At 30.4% G+C, this 15,505-nt stretch overlaps 6 protein-coding genes across 6 annotated transcripts; 3 read left to right on the forward strand and 3 right to left on the reverse strand.

Annotated features, from left to right (window-relative positions):
- Window positions 1-202: 202 nt before the first annotated feature.
- PPL_07434 (uncharacterized protein) lies at window positions 203-913 on the forward strand (the record flags this gene model as incomplete). The annotated part of the gene is made up of 1 exon (XM_020578269.1): window positions 203-913. One exon carries the CDS (start codon window positions 203-205, stop codon window positions 911-913), a length of 711 nt encoding a protein of 236 aa, XP_020431864.1.
- A 66-nt stretch (window positions 914-979) lies between these two features.
- PPL_07435 (calcium-binding EGF-like domain-containing protein) lies at window positions 980-5,401 on the reverse strand (the record flags this gene model as incomplete). The annotated part of the gene is made up of 8 exons (XM_020578270.1): window positions 980-2,688; window positions 2,763-3,149; window positions 3,231-3,557; window positions 3,609-3,920; window positions 3,985-4,266; window positions 4,333-4,659; window positions 4,722-5,039; window positions 5,125-5,401. The coding sequence occupies 8 exons, from the start codon at window positions 5,399-5,401 to the stop codon at window positions 980-982; spliced, it is 3,939 nt and encodes a 1,312-aa protein (XP_020431865.1).
- Window positions 5,402-6,101: 700 nt separating this feature from the next.
- PPL_07436 (calcium-binding EGF-like domain-containing protein) lies at window positions 6,102-10,572 on the reverse strand (the record flags this gene model as incomplete). Its single annotated transcript, XM_020578271.1, has 11 exons — window positions 6,102-7,657; window positions 7,694-7,813; window positions 7,885-8,271; window positions 8,346-8,672; window positions 8,726-9,037; window positions 9,085-9,384; window positions 9,488-9,508; window positions 9,641-9,811; window positions 9,875-10,065; window positions 10,126-10,192; window positions 10,296-10,572. The coding sequence occupies 11 exons, from the start codon at window positions 10,570-10,572 to the stop codon at window positions 6,102-6,104; spliced, it is 3,729 nt and encodes a 1,242-aa protein (XP_020431866.1).
- Window positions 10,573-11,106: 534 nt separating this feature from the next.
- Window positions 11,107-12,366, reverse strand: PPL_07437 (uncharacterized protein; the record flags this gene model as incomplete). The annotated part of the gene is made up of 3 exons (XM_020578272.1): window positions 11,107-11,732; window positions 11,904-12,091; window positions 12,131-12,366. The coding sequence occupies 3 exons, from the start codon at window positions 12,364-12,366 to the stop codon at window positions 11,107-11,109; spliced, it is 1,050 nt and encodes a 349-aa protein (XP_020431867.1).
- Window positions 12,367-12,796: 430 nt separating this feature from the next.
- PPL_07438 (uncharacterized protein) lies at window positions 12,797-14,941 on the forward strand (the record flags this gene model as incomplete). The annotated part of the gene is made up of 7 exons (XM_020578273.1): window positions 12,797-12,815; window positions 12,895-13,115; window positions 13,180-13,237; window positions 13,301-13,435; window positions 13,513-13,967; window positions 14,035-14,500; window positions 14,574-14,941. 7 exons carry the CDS (start codon window positions 12,797-12,799, stop codon window positions 14,939-14,941), a joined length of 1,722 nt encoding a protein of 573 aa, XP_020431868.1.
- Window positions 14,942-15,031: 90 nt separating this feature from the next.
- On the forward strand, window positions 15,032-15,466 carry PPL_07439 (uncharacterized protein; the record flags this gene model as incomplete). The annotated part of the gene is made up of 2 exons (XM_020578274.1): window positions 15,032-15,145; window positions 15,188-15,466. 2 exons carry the CDS (start codon window positions 15,032-15,034, stop codon window positions 15,464-15,466), a joined length of 393 nt encoding a protein of 130 aa, XP_020431869.1.
- Between the last annotated feature and the right edge of the window lie 39 nt (window positions 15,467-15,505).

The raw sequence follows: 15,505 nt of genomic DNA on the forward strand, positions 1-15,505 counted from the left end.
AAATGTACATTTCGTATACAAAATTTATCAAATTATAATTATGTGCTTATTTTTTTAAAAAAAAAAAAAAAAGATTTACGTAAACCGGTTTTTTTATTTTTATTTTTAATTTTTTAATTTTTAATTTTTTTCAATCTAAGAGTTGAGAAATCATATATATGATTGATAGAATAACAATGAAATAATATAATTGCAACGAAAGATGAATGAATGTTTAATCAGATATAGAGAGCTAGAGGTTGATTGGTTTTCGAAATTAAAGAGCCACCGGATTCTAAAGTTGCTAGATATCGGTCTACAAGTCGATAATATGTACTTCTATGGTGAGGTTATGTTTGTCGCACGTGGTTTGAAACCACTGTTGTTGTACACCTATCTCTCGACTGTCGATACCGATCTCTGGCGCGACTACACCGAGAAAGTCATTCGTCCAAGTGGTATCCTAGAGTTACCTTCTACAAGCTCTGTCAGTGGCATGTTGTTTAGACTCTTCAAAATCGATTCTCTAAATAGTTCACACTCTGACTTTACAGATTGTTATGCACTAATATTGGACACAGAAGAGAAAGAGCAACAACAGGACAAGCTTGTTGGCGAATATATTAAGCAATTAGTATCACTAGATTTATCCAATTCTAAAAAAGAATTAGAGTTTACAGAGGAATTGCTTGCAAAACTACTGGATTATCCTGCTGCAATGTCAGAGGATTCCACGCCATACATTGAAGTCGGATATTTTAATTCACAAGAGAAAGCTTTGATGTGTTATGTAGTTCCACAAGACAAGTTCCAAGCGTTGAAACCAACCATTCAGCGACACTACAACCGATATACAAAGGTTAACGAAACGATATTCAACGGCGAAAGATTAACATTAAGTCTAGTAAAGTTATGTGATAGTGCATATAACTAAATAACTAGCAATCAAAGATCTTATAATTAATAAAAAAAAAAAAGATATTTATTTGTAATTTAATATTTAATTTGCTTTATTATTCATTTTCTGTAATTTTTGAGACATTTTTAATTTTTCTCTATTATACTTTGCTCTCTTTCTCAAGTAGAGAGTGACACCAACTACAATTGCAATGGCAACGACACAACCAACGACGATTCCAGCAATTGCACCATTACTGAGTTTCTTCTTTGATTGACAGATCTCATTCTCATTGGAATCGTTGTTGACATCGATGAGATTCGAAAAGTCAGGATCCAAGAGAACGGAATCATCAAAGTTTGGAATTGTAATACCAACTTTGGTTGTTCTGGTTTGTGAAGTCTCTGTTTCATTATTATCTTCTATTAGCATATTCTGAATTAATTCAACATTGCCATCAATGATTCCATAGGTGATGAATCTTCCATAAAGACTTGTTTTGTCAATGTTCATTTTGATCCATCGAACATTGTTATCATTTCCAGATCCAATCGATTTCGATGAACATGATCCATCAGAACCTTGAATGGTTGCTGCCATTATAACTTGGAGATAGTTTGTTTTTGATTGGAATTGATATCTTCCAATTGAAATCGAGAATTTGATTGATGATGGTGAAAGTGTTATGTTTTGACCACCAAATTGTCTTTCGGTTTGGTTTGAAAAGAATTCGATTGTGACATTCAATGTTGTTGAAGTGTTTCCAAGTTGTGTTTGATAATAATATGTTGGAATTGTGATTAATTTTGGATCTGCAATTGTTAATGTCCAATTCGAGATTTGATATTCATTGACAACATTGTAAATATCATTCAATTCTCTCACAGCAATCACTTGAACAACTGATGTGATATTGTTTGAATCAAAAACATAAGTTGTTTCAGATGTTGGTTGTGGTTGTGGTGTTGGTGTTGGAATGATGATGATTTCAGATGCACATGATGGACCATACCACATTGGAATACATTCACAAACCAAAGTCTGGAGATTACATTTTCCTTTGTTGTTGCAAATTGGATTACCTGGACATGTCTTTGTATTCGGTGTTGTTGTAATATTTGGTGTCGGAGTTGGAGTTGGAGTTGGTTCTTGGTAATAGTCTGAAACATCGACAGTAAGAATATTAGAACTCAATCCATTTCTGATAATTTGAACATCAATTGATGACTGGAAGAACCTTGGGAGAGTTACATTCAAATAAACACCTGATAAATAGTCGGTGTCTATGAGTTGGAAATTCTTTCCATCTTTAAAGTCAACCAAAACACTGATACCCAACTTATATGAACTAAAACCAGCACCAAATAAACCCATTGGACCACCTAATGATAGAGTTGGAGTGGAACTAGCAAGATAAGGATATACAACACTGGAGTCTCTGAAGATACGATATGTTTTACCAATTGACAATAGATCGGAAGTCAAATATGATGCATAATTCAATCGATTGTCAACAATTCCATAAATTGAAATCGTGATATTATTGAATCCAAATCCATATGGTAGATCTGAATATCCATTGAGTGTGGCTGAGATGCCATCGAAATATGAAAAACTTAAAGATGGTATTTCCATTGTGTCACCATTTTCAGATGCTAACAATAAATATGGTAAATGACGGGATGAAATTCCTGATCCAGTTCCATCGGAGATTGACAAGTTGAATTCAACTCTTCTTTCCATTGAGTAAACTTTGACAGATGGTGTAACTGAAAAATCAGTGATAACTGGTGGTGTTGTATCAAGGTTTGCTAAATTAAAATATTAAATTATTAGTTTAAATGTATTTTACAAATTTGTAATATTTTTTAATTTTTAAACATACTTGGACAAATTAAACTTATGATTAATTCAGATTCATCTGGTGTTCCAATAATAGTTGAAAGAGGATTATATTGGAGAACGCCATCAGTCAATGAAATTGATCTGATTGTAAAGTTTTGAGAAGTACATTTGGTTGCAATCGTTGTATACACTGTATATGTTCCATTTTGAGCATTTCCATTGATTCTGTTGAATTCATTGACTTTAATAACTCGTGGAAGAGAGTCCAAATTTGAAATGATTTCGAAAGTTCCAAAAGTAAATCCCAATGGTTCATTCAAAATCGTGACATTCCAACCAAGTTGGAATTGATTTCTACCGTTAGTGTTGATAGATGTTGATGGGAAAGCTTTAATAGATGTTATTTCTGGTTGGTAAGAATGACTAGCTTTAATATTATAAAAAAAAGAAAATTCATTAATATTGTGTACATATCTTTCTTGATAAATATTTTTTAAATATAACTTACTTGAGTTAATAATATTGACTGTAAAATTTGAAAGATCAAAACTATAGATCATGTTTTGATAGTTTGATAATATAAATCTAACAGGTCCATCAACATCTTTAGATGAAACATTGAAATTTATACAATACAGATTTTTGTTGATATCGAACTTCGTCTTGAATTTAGGACTATAATTCGTTGGATCATTAAATACAAATACATAATCAAGAATACCTGACAGTGGTCTTGTAAGATTGAAAAACAATGTGTTTGAGAATTCATTCCTTGAAAGATCCATTGTTGTTCTTCTGAATCCAATATAACTAAAATCATCAAGACTTAAAATATCTATTTTTTATTAGTTTTGTTTTTTGTTAATTGGATGATTCTTGTACTTACCTGTGGTATTAATTAATAAATAAGAATTCGTCGAATTCAAATTATTATTATAAAACTGACTGCTATATAAATTGTAGATTTCTCCTCTAGTATTTCTAAATGAGAATGGAAAGACAATACTAATTGGGCTGTAGATTGAAAGTTCATATGTTCCATTGAATGGAGTTCCTTCCAAGAGGTACCATTTCTGAGGTGTTGATTTCATTGTCAATTGGAGGATTTCATAGTTTGTCGAAAGACTGATTCTAATTATAAATGTAAAAGAGCTAACTTTAGTCATTTGGAAATCTAAAATTTCAAATACCCAAGCATCTAATTAAAAATAATAATTTTTAATAAAATTTTATAAGATGTAAACTAATATAAAAGACTATACCTGTAAATAAAGATTGAACGTTAACAGAAGACATTGATTGGAAGTCTGGTAATTGGGAACTAATAGAACCACGATATTGATTGGGATAAGGAATCTCAGTGGAATATTTAAACTGTGAGTTTGCATACACCGAAGGATACTTTAAGACAAAATTTAAAGTTGGAACGAATACAGTACTGATTTGGTAATCTCTAACATAATCCACAGTGAATTCTGTTCTAGCCACTGAAATATCAGTTGGGTTTGTTTTGTTAACCATACCAAACGAAATAAGTTTCACATCTAAAAAATCATTCATTTTTTAGTAAAAATAAACAATATAATTTTAAAGTTCATTGTTAAACTTACCCAACATTGTAAAATTCATTCCTAATTGAAAAAATTGTTCTGTTTTGCCACCACACATAAAATAACGAGTCTCTGAGGCTTGTGCACCCAATCCAGAAAGATATGAAGCACCATTCTGGTTATTTTGGTACATAAGAGCAATATTATTACCACTGGTTGATGTATATTTATTGTCATATCTATATAGAATACTTGATTTTAAAAGAGGTGAGTCGAACATCAGGATTTGATTTAAGTATTTGGCTTGAAAAGAGAAAGTTTCGATATAATTGGTATTGTTTGGTGGGAAATATCTAATATTTCTGATTAGATTCAATTCATTTGTGACTTTTAATATTAAAGAATTAGTGTAAAATTCGATTTTTCTTACTATTTCTAAAACTACTTACTATTCCATGGAAAGATGGTATCCATTGCTGGTATGGTCAGTTCTAGGTCTATATATGTAAATTTAATAATACCAGTGCTCGAAGGAATTGATTGATATCCAAGATCTAAAGATAAAGAGACTGCGAATTGATTAGCTCTTGTTGTTGGCATTGGGAAACATAAGAAGGGAGGAGCTTGGCAAGAGAGGCCTTGGAATGGCTGGAAAAGAGGGAGTCCTGTGAAATTAAAACCAAAATCTATTTGGAAATACATAGTTAAAGGATTCCATAATGATAGATTTGAGACTTTTACAACTTTGAAATCTTCTGCTTTCACTACTGCAAGTTTATTTTTCAATTAAAAAAAAAAAGAAACAATAAGTAAGAAAGATTGTAAAATATTAGGTATATATTAGAATCTTACTATTGCATACTAGAGATGTTATATTGGGAAAATCGAATGTCTGTGTATCTTGATATTGAAGAGAAATATTGATTGGAAGATTTTCTGTGTTTGATATCGTTTGAATACTGAAATAAAAAGATTGAGTTGAAAGTACTGTTTGAATGCTTGATTTTAGTGATAATGCTTTTGAATCGGTGGAGGTGATTGGGATTGAAAACTTTGTTTTGTCTAACAGAACGTCCGAATCAAAAGCAACCGAAATGGTATTGTAACAAGTGTGACTTGGATCTTCCATTTGGTTGGGTGATCCCAAAACTCTAGTAAGATTTATATATGTTTGTCCATTTATTGAATAGATTCCTATTGTTATTGTTGTTAAGGTTGTTGAGGTTTTTTTTTTTTTTTTTTTTTAATTAAAATTAATTTATAACTAAAATCTTTATATTCATTTAAATTGAAACATACCAATAAATATTAATAATATTAATGTAAGTTTAATCATTCCATTAAACGATACTTTAAATTTCGAATGAAAAGACCTTTTGATTTTTTAATAGTTAATCATGAAAACTTAATATTTTTTGATGAAAAAAATTCTAGAATAAATATCAAAAAAATAAAAAAACAAAAATAAATTAAAGATATCAGATCAGATTTCTTTCAAATATTAAAAAACAAAAAAAACGTTTAGAATTTATCAAAAGATGTTAAAAATCAAATAAACCCACACCCGACCAAACATAGAGAAAATAGTGTTCTGCAGGCGCCACAAACTTTTTTTTTTTTGAAAAAAAAAAGATCCAATAAATTATTATATTTCGAAAAACATGATCAACAAAAACAAAAAGTTTTGTAAGCATAAATCGAATAAAAAAAAAAACCACTCTGATCACATTAACCTGAACATAAGTCACAATAAATCCGCCAGTTTTGTTTTGTATGATAAAATTTTAAATATTAAAGATATATTTGATGATAGAATAAAACATATGTTTTTAATTTTCTTTATTATTCATTCTCTCTAATTTTTGAGACATTTTTAATTTTTCTCTGTTATATTTGGCTCTCTTTTTGAAGTAGAGAGCAGCACCAACGACAATTGCAATGGCAACGACACAACCAACGACGATTCCAGCAATTGCACCATTACTGAGTTTCTTCTTTGATTGACAGATCTCATTCTCATTGGAATCGTTGTTGACATCGATGAGATTCGAAAAGTCAGGATCCAAGAGAACGGAATCATCAAAGTTTGGAATTGTAATACCAACTTTGGTTGTTCTTGTTTGTGGAGTTTCTGTTTCATTATCATCATCAATGAGTCGATTCTCAATGGTTCGGACATTGCCGTCAATGATTCCATAGGTGATGAATCTTCCGTAAAGACTTGTTTTGTCAATGTTCATTTTGATCCATCGAACATTGTTATCATTTCCAGATCCAATCGATTTCGATGAACATGATCCATCAGAACCTTGAATGGTTGCTGCCATTACAACTTGGAGATAGTTTGTTTTTGATTGGAATTGATATCTTCCAATTGACATTGAGAATTTGATTGATGATGGTGAAAGTGTTATGTTTTGACCACCAAATTGTCGTTCGGTCTGGTTTGTAAAGAATTCGATTGTGACATTCAATGTTGTTGAAGTGTTTCCAAGTTGTGTTTGATAATAATATGTTGGAATTGTGATTAATTTTGGATCTGCAATTGTTAATGTCCAATTTTGAATTGGATATTCATTGACAACATTGTAAATATCATTCAATTCTCTCACTGCAATCACTTGAACAACTGATGTGATATTGTTTGAATCAAAAACATAAGTTGTTTCAGATGTTGGTTGTGGTTGTGGTGTTGGTGTTGGAATGATGATGATTTCAGATGCACATGATGGACCATACCACATTGGAATACATTCACAAACCAACGTTTGAAGATTACATTTTCCTTTGTTGTTGCAAATTGGATTGCCTGGACATGTCTTTGTATTCGGTGTCGTAGTGGGTGTTGATGTAACATTAGGGGTTGTAGTGGGTTCTTGGTAATAGTAGTCTGAAACATCGACAGTAAGAATATTAGAACTCAATCCATTTCTGATAATTTGAACATCAATTGAAGACTGGAAGAACCTTGGGAGAGTTACATTAAAATAAACATTTGATAAAAAGTCGATGTTTATCGGTTGGAAATTCTTTCCATCTTTAAAGTCAACCAAAACACTGATACCCAACTTATATGAACTAAAACCAGCACCAAATAAACCCATTGGACCACCTAATGATAGAATTGGAGTGGAACTAACAAGATAAGGATATACAACACTGGAATCTCTGAAGATACGATATGTTTTACCAATTGACAATAGATCGGAAGTCAAATATGATGCATAATTCAATCGATTGTCAACAATTCCATAAATTGAAATCGTGATATTATTGAATCCAAATCCATATGGTAGATCTGAATATCCATTGAGTGTGGCTGAGATGCCATCGAAATATGAAAAGCTTAAAGATGGTATTTCAATTATATCTCCATTTTCAGATGCTAATAGTAAATATGGTAAATGTCTGGATGAAATACCTGACCCATTCACATCTGAGATTGACAAGTTGAATTCAACTCTTCTGTCCATTGAGTAAACTTTGACAGATGGTGTAACTGAAAAATCAGTGATAACTGGTGGTGTTGTATCTAGAATTGCTAATTAAAAAATATTAAATTATTAGTTTAAATGTTTTAATTATAAAATTATTAATGATGTAAAGACATACTTGGACAAATTAAACTTATGATTAATTCAGATTCATCTGGTGTTCCAATAATAGTTGAAAGAGGATTATATTGGAGAACGCCATCAGTCAATGAAATTGATCTGATTGTAAAGTTTTGAGAAGTACATTTGGTTGCAATCGTTGTATACACTGTATATGTTCCATTTTGAGCATTTCCATTGATTCTGTTGAATTCATTGACTTTAATAACTCGTGGAAGAGAGTCCAAATTTGAAATGATTTCGAAAGTTCCAAAAGTAAATCCCAATGGTTCATTCAAAATTGTGACATTCCAACCAAGTTGGAATTGATTTTGACCGTCAGTGTTGATAGATGTTGATGGGAAAGCTTTAATAGATGTTATTTCTGGTTGGTAAGAATGACTAACTGAAATATTAGAAAAAAAAATTGATTAGTATTGGATAGATTTATCTTTTTCAATTTTTTTAAATATAACTTACTTGAGTTAATAATATTGACTGTAAAATTTGAAAGATCAAAACTATAGATCATGTTTTGATAGTTTGATAATATAAATCTAACAGGTCCATCTACAGATTTAGAAGTAACATTGAAATCTATACAATATAGATTTTTGTTGATATCAAACTTCGTCTTGAATGTAGGACTTTGATTGGTAGGATCATTAAATACAAATATATAATCAAGAATACCTGACAGTGGTCTTGTAAGATTGAAAAACAATGTGTTTGAAAATTCATTCTTTGAAAGATCCATTGTTGTTCTTCTGAATCCAATATAACTAAAATCATCGGGACTTAAAGTATCTATATTTTTGTTAGTTTTATTATTTTTTTAAATGGATGATTATTGTACTTACCCGAGGTATTAATTGATAAATAAGGATCAGTCGAATTTAAATTATTATTATAAAATTGACTATTATATAAATATTTGAATTCTCCTCTTGTATTTATGAAGGAAAAAGTATAGATATTAATATTGTTGTTGTAGATTGAAAGTTCATAAGTTCCATTGAATGGAGTTCCTTCCAAGAGTTGAAATTTCTGAGGATTTGAATTCATTGTCAATTGGAGGATTTCATAGTTTGTTGAGAAACTGATTCTAATTATAAATGTAAAAGAGCTAACACTAGTTATTTGAAAATCATAAATTTCAAATACCCAATCATCTTTTTGTAAAAATAATAATTCTTGTTAATATTTTAAATGATTTAACTAATATTAAAAATAGTACCCGAAAATATAGATTCAACAGTTAGAGAAGACATTGTTTGGAAGTCTGGTAATTGGGAGTTAATATAACCACTAAATTGGTTTGGATAAGGAATCTCAGTGGCATATTTAAACTGTGAGTTTGAGTTCTCGGAGGGATACTTTAAGACAATATTAAAAGTTGGAAAGAATACAATACTGATTTGGTAATCTCTAATATAATCAACTGATATTTCTGTTCTAGCCACTGAAATATCAGTACTATTAGTTTTGTTGAACATATTAAACGAAAACAGTTTTATATCTAAAAATAATATTCATTTATTAGTAGAAATAAAATATCAAGTTAAAGGTTCTTTTTTAAAAAAACTTAAATAATATAATTTAAAGTTCATTGTTAAACTTACCCAAAGTTGTAAAATTCATTCCTAATTGAAAAAATTGTTCTGTTTTGCCTCCACATAAAAAGTACTGTGATTCTATAGACGGTGATGAACCCAATCCAGAAAGATATGAAGCACCATTCTGGTTATTTTGGTACAAAAAAGCAAAATTGTAACTATAAGATGATTTAAATTTAAAGCTATATAAAACATTTGATTTTAAAAGAGGTGAGTCGAACATCATGATTTGCTCTATCTTTTTGGCTTGAAAAGAGAAAGTTTCGATATAATTGGTATTGTTTGGTGGGAAATATCTAATATTTCTGATTAGATTCAATTCATTTGTGACTATAAAAAAAATTAAAATTAGTTTAAATTTCAATTGTTCTTTCTATTTCTAAAACTACTTACCATTCCATGGAAAGATGGTATCCATTGCTGGTATGGTCAGTTCTAGGTCTATATATGTAAATTTAATAATACCAGTGCTCGAAGGAATTGATTGATATCCTAGAGGTATAGATAGAGAGACTGCGAATTGATTATCTCTTGATGTTGGATTTGTAGAACAATAGAAGGGCGGAGCTTGGCAAGAGAGGCCTCTGTATGGTTGAAAAAGAGGGAATCCTGTGAAATTAAAACCAAAATCTATTTGGAAATACATGGTCATAGCATTGTATAAAGATAGATTTGAGACTTTTACTATTTTAAAATCCTCGACATTCACTCCTGTTTATATTTAAATTTAAAAAGATAAACAATAAAGAAGAAGGATTAAATTAAATTAAATATTTTTCATTTTGTAAATTAGATTTATATATTTTATCCTTACTGTTGCATACTAGAGTTGTTATATTGGGATAATCGAATGTCTGTGTATCTTGATATTGAAGAGAAATATTGATTGGAAGATTTTCTGTGTTTGATATCGTTTGAATACTGAAATAAAAAGATTGAGTTGAAAGTAATGTTTGAATGCTTGATATTGGTGATAAAGCTTTTGAATCGGTGGAGGTGATTGGGATTGAAAACTTTGTTTTGTCTAACAGAACGTCCGAATCAAAAGCAACCGAAATGGTATTGTAACAAGTGTGAGTTGCATCTTCCATTTGGTTGGGTGATCCCAAAACTCTAGTAAGATTTATATATGTTTGTCCATTTATTGAATAGATTCCTATTGTTTTTGTTTATTAATTAAAAAAAGAAAACATTTTATATTCTTTTAAAATAAAAACATACCAATAAATATTAATAATATTAATGTAAATTTAATCATTCCAATTAATATTTAAATACCATTAAAAATAATTTTTTTATTAAAATTGATCTTTGAGTAGAACCAAAAAAAAAATCGAGTATCAATCAAAGAAATAAATATTTAAAAAAAATAAAAAAACGCAATTCTCTCATCAGATCGTACTAAATCTTTTTTAAATTTCAATCAAAAAACAATAAGATGGGTTTTTTTAAAAAAAAATCATGATATTTCTAAAAATCACTCGTCATGTCACTTTTGACATGCAGTTTCCGAGCAAAATTATATATTTAAAAACCATATCTTCCAACCTCATCACAGCATTTTGGTATTCATGAATAAAAAAATAAATAAATACCAAAAAGTGATAGATTGTATTAAAAGTTAATTATCGTTTACGTTTATTGGTAGAATTTTTTGAAAATGAACTTGTTGAATTATTACTATCAGATGTATAAATTTCTAAAACTTGGTTAGATGAGCATTGCTTTTCATGTGGTATAGTATCAGTACAATCATCATTGTAAGTAACATTTGGCAAGTTTGTTTGTAAATTGGCAGGTAATCCATGTGTAGATGTTCTAACTCTTTTTTGTTTAGCTACCATAGGTTGAGTAGTGTTAGAACTTGTCGAGTTGGGCAATACTGCAGGTGTTAAGTCAGGTCTGAAGCATTTGAAGAAGAGTTTGGTACCAGGTGTAGCAGTTAGAGCAAGAGTAACAGATAGAGAAGGTGGGGGAGTAGATGTAGTTGTTTTTCTTGGTCTTCCACGCTTTGCAGGTGCAGGTTCAAGTGTTGGAGTTTGTACATTTCCAAACATCGTTTGGGATTTGGCAATGAACTTTTCGTGGAGAGTGGCTTTATCCTGATTTGATAAACTAAGACGCGTTTTGTAGTTATCGTCAAATAGTCGTCTAATTGTAGGTTCGTCAACATCAATCTCTCTTAAAACCTTCATAATGTGCTTGCAATAGTTACGGTAGTAGCCATGCTTAGATTGCATGTTAAAGGAGTCTATAGACATCAACTTGACCATCTGCCCAGTCTTTTCTTTTATAGTAGCGTTGGCTTGGTCATACCGAAGTTTACTGTCTGTGGTTGAATACAACACCGTATTCTTAAACATCTGTTTGAACAGGGCAATGAACACATGCAGAAAGCAAGGATACTGTATCTTTGAATCACATTCGAAAACAGGAGGTTGCACTTGGCCATATAGCTTACCATTGACTTCTCCACCAAGATCCTTCAATGCTTTCGGTGAAAAGACTGGCATCATATGTTCATCGTGACCACCTATCTTACTACCTGGAGGTTCAAGTTTGAACTTGACATCGCCAACCTCTACATTTGAACTGTAGTCTCTTAAGAGTCTTCAAATGTCGATTGCCCCTTGTTCATTTGTCACAAACAATTCGATGTCATCCAAATTACAGAAACACCACATGCATTTAAAAAACACCTTTGGATTGAACACTTCTAGACCTTGCAACTCAGTGAAACACTTGTAATCATTGACAAAGACTATGTCAACTTTGTACGTATGTCCACCCACAACAATCTTCTTTTCTTTTACCCATTTATTTATTACATCAACTAATGGCTTTAATTGTTTCATGAAAAACAGATTCATGAAACTACGAAGCATTACTGTAGAGAAGGAGGATAATCTGTTTTATGGGTTTGGTACGAGATCGTCGGATTTCACAAAGCTGCTGTTTGACAAACCACTCTCTGAATGTACGTTCCGTGAATCTAGACGCATCTTGCAAAACCGTACATCCAATATGAATCCACTGTTCAGTTCATCCAGTTCATCGAGATTGAAAAAAAAAATTGCAAAAAAAATGGATTTTATGAGGTTTCTGCCCTGTGCAAACACCAGATTTATGAATTTTTTTATTTTTTTTTGTTCAATGGTTGTGAAGATTTTTGTTATGATCAACAAAACAGATAAGACCTATAAATATGAAGGCAAGATGTTGTTTTTTAAATTTCATTCACTATTCTTATCTTGTTTCTACATACAAATAAAATATATATTTATATAGATATTATTTAAAATAAAATAAAACAAAATGGAAACAATTGCAAATGGTAAATAGAATTAGTGTAACAATAATATTATTTTTTGAGCAATATAATTGATTGATTCCCATTCATTCAATTTATCTAGATCCCATTGAACTTGAAAATATTAAATCGGATTTTGATATTACAAATGACGATAAAACTGGTAGTACTAGATCAAAATCAAAATTGACCAAGGGTTTTCTTGATGTTATGGATAGACTATTGAACTATGACGGTACCGAGATTTCTAATCTTATCAGTGGAACTGGTAGTTATAGAGATACTGCCAATATGGTTGCATCTTTAGTTGCATCTGTTGCTGTTGTATGTAAATAATATAATTTAATATTTATTCAAGTAAATATCTAATATTCTATTTTATTCATAGTTAGTTCCAGTTTATGGACCTATTTTATCTAATGTTATTGATTTATCGTTTTCAATTGGTAAGTGTTATCAAAACATGCACATCTCTAAATTTTAATATTGTGTAAATATATACTTATAAGAATTAATTAAAGTGGCAGGTAAAGTTTGGGATGGTAACAATGCAGCTGCAGAGCTAAATGAAGCTATTGCCAGAGAACAAGTAATGAAGTTCTTCCAATCACTTACAACTGGTAAATTAGATGATGTTCGTTATGGTAAGCACTATTATCAAAATTAGATATAAGATGATATTGTTATAGAAATTAATTAAATTTTTAATATATATTTAAAGCCCTTCAACAATTAGAACTTAGAATTGTTGATGTTTTGAAAAACAATACCAATGCACAGAATCAATCCAGTTTAGCAGCTCAATACATTACTTTTAACACTCAAATGAATAGTATGTTTAACTCTGTCATCAATCAACCAATGGATTTTAGAATGAAATCAATTCAATTGTTTAGAGATGCCACTCAGCTTTATTTGATTAGAGTTCTTTCTCTGATGGCAATGAAGAACACTTTGGCAATGACACCAGAGTTTTACAATAGACTTGTTGGTCATTTCAAAATTGGGGGTCAACAATTGTATCTTAGAAACGTACATGTTGAATGTCAACAAAAGTTGAATAACATTTTGGAATCCAAAAATATAAAAGCCTATTTTGATTACAGAAATGCTGCCTTAAAGAATTTCGATGGAATCTATTCGCTTTTATTTTCTGACCCAGTTTTATTCCCAAAGGTATGTTACTTATTTAGAGAAAGCCAACTATAGTTATCATATATACTAATGTCGTTCTTTTAAATAGGGAATATATGTAGATAACCCTTATTATTTATATCAAGTACTATATGATGACAAGAATTTTGATGATTCTCTTTTTAGATCTGGTTGGGAGTCACTTATGTCTATCCTTCAGGCTACAGACAACATGTCATACTTTGGTAATTTATCTGGACTTATTTGTGGCTTTAATGATAGTAATCAAATTGTTATGTATAAGAATCTCAGTCCAAAGAGAACAACAGATTACTTCCCATTGGGTAGCGAGTATGGAAGTACACATGAAAAGACAATGACACTAGACGCCAATGCAGCTTATGGAAGTGCATTCATTGGATTTATGGATTACATAACTGTTGGTAAAACAACAATTGGAACAGAAGATCCAAAAATGGCATTTGTGGCTCAAAAGTATGTCATCCCATCAGAACCAGGTAATCCATACAAAATTGGTCAAATTGCAGGAGTCAGAGCTGGAGCAAGACAAGGATGTAAGTAATATAAAATTATCTAGTAAAAGTAAAATAGAATATATGAATTAATTATTTTGTTTTATATTCAAAGCAATGGTACTCCCTATGATTGGATTGGTAGATAGAGGAGCCACTTTACAAAACGTCATCTTATCATCATGTGCTACTCTTATTGCACCAGTTAAATATACGGCAAAGAATGAACTTGTTAGCTCAAATTTCGATGATGTATTCATTGGATTCAATTCTTTAAATGTTAAGAGTGGTGGTGAGGTGACCTATACCTTATTCCCAGCTAATATAAAGGTCATGAAATATGATGTGTTTATCAGGGTTACTGTTGGAGTTCATGTTGGTGGTCTATTGGGTACTCCAGCAAATCATAATCATGACGCCTGCATCAATAATGCCAAGAGAAGAATGTTGGATAATTCCGTTCCAGATATGCCATTGAAATAGGTTGCAAATTCAGAAGACTCCACTTTAGTCTTTGTAAAGAAAGATAAAATCGGTAAAACTGCTCAACTTAAAAAAGATACATTCAATGTTATGGTAAGTGTTGGTTCAATGACTTTCGATGTTCCATCTGCTACTGCCAAGAATAAAATTACAATCAAATGTTCTAAAGGTGCTTTCTTACTTGAAGCAGTCATCTTCAGACCTGTTTTGGCATAAATAACAACAAATTAATTAATTATCATCCAGTTATCAACTCTAAAATATGTTTTAAACAACATTACCAAATTAATAAACCAATTAATAAACATTAAGATTAGAAAGTTACCAATCATAATACACCATATCAAACATTACAACAATGCGAAATTTCAAAGAGGTAATTTTACCTCATCAATGAATAAAAATAGAGAACCCAGAGGTAGAGAATATTTTATGACATTAGTAGTTCATATTCTATTGAAAAGAATGAATAGAAACAAATATTATAAAATGATAAAATGTGGATCTTCAATATTTACACATTAATAAATTATTTTATTTGATTTGATTTATTCCTCACTTTTA

This window comes from Heterostelium album, assembly GCF_000004825.1.
Source record: "Heterostelium album PN500 unplaced genomic scaffold PPL_scaffold7, whole genome shotgun sequence".
NCBI lineage: Eukaryota > Evosea > Eumycetozoa > Acytosteliales > Acytosteliaceae > Heterostelium > Heterostelium album.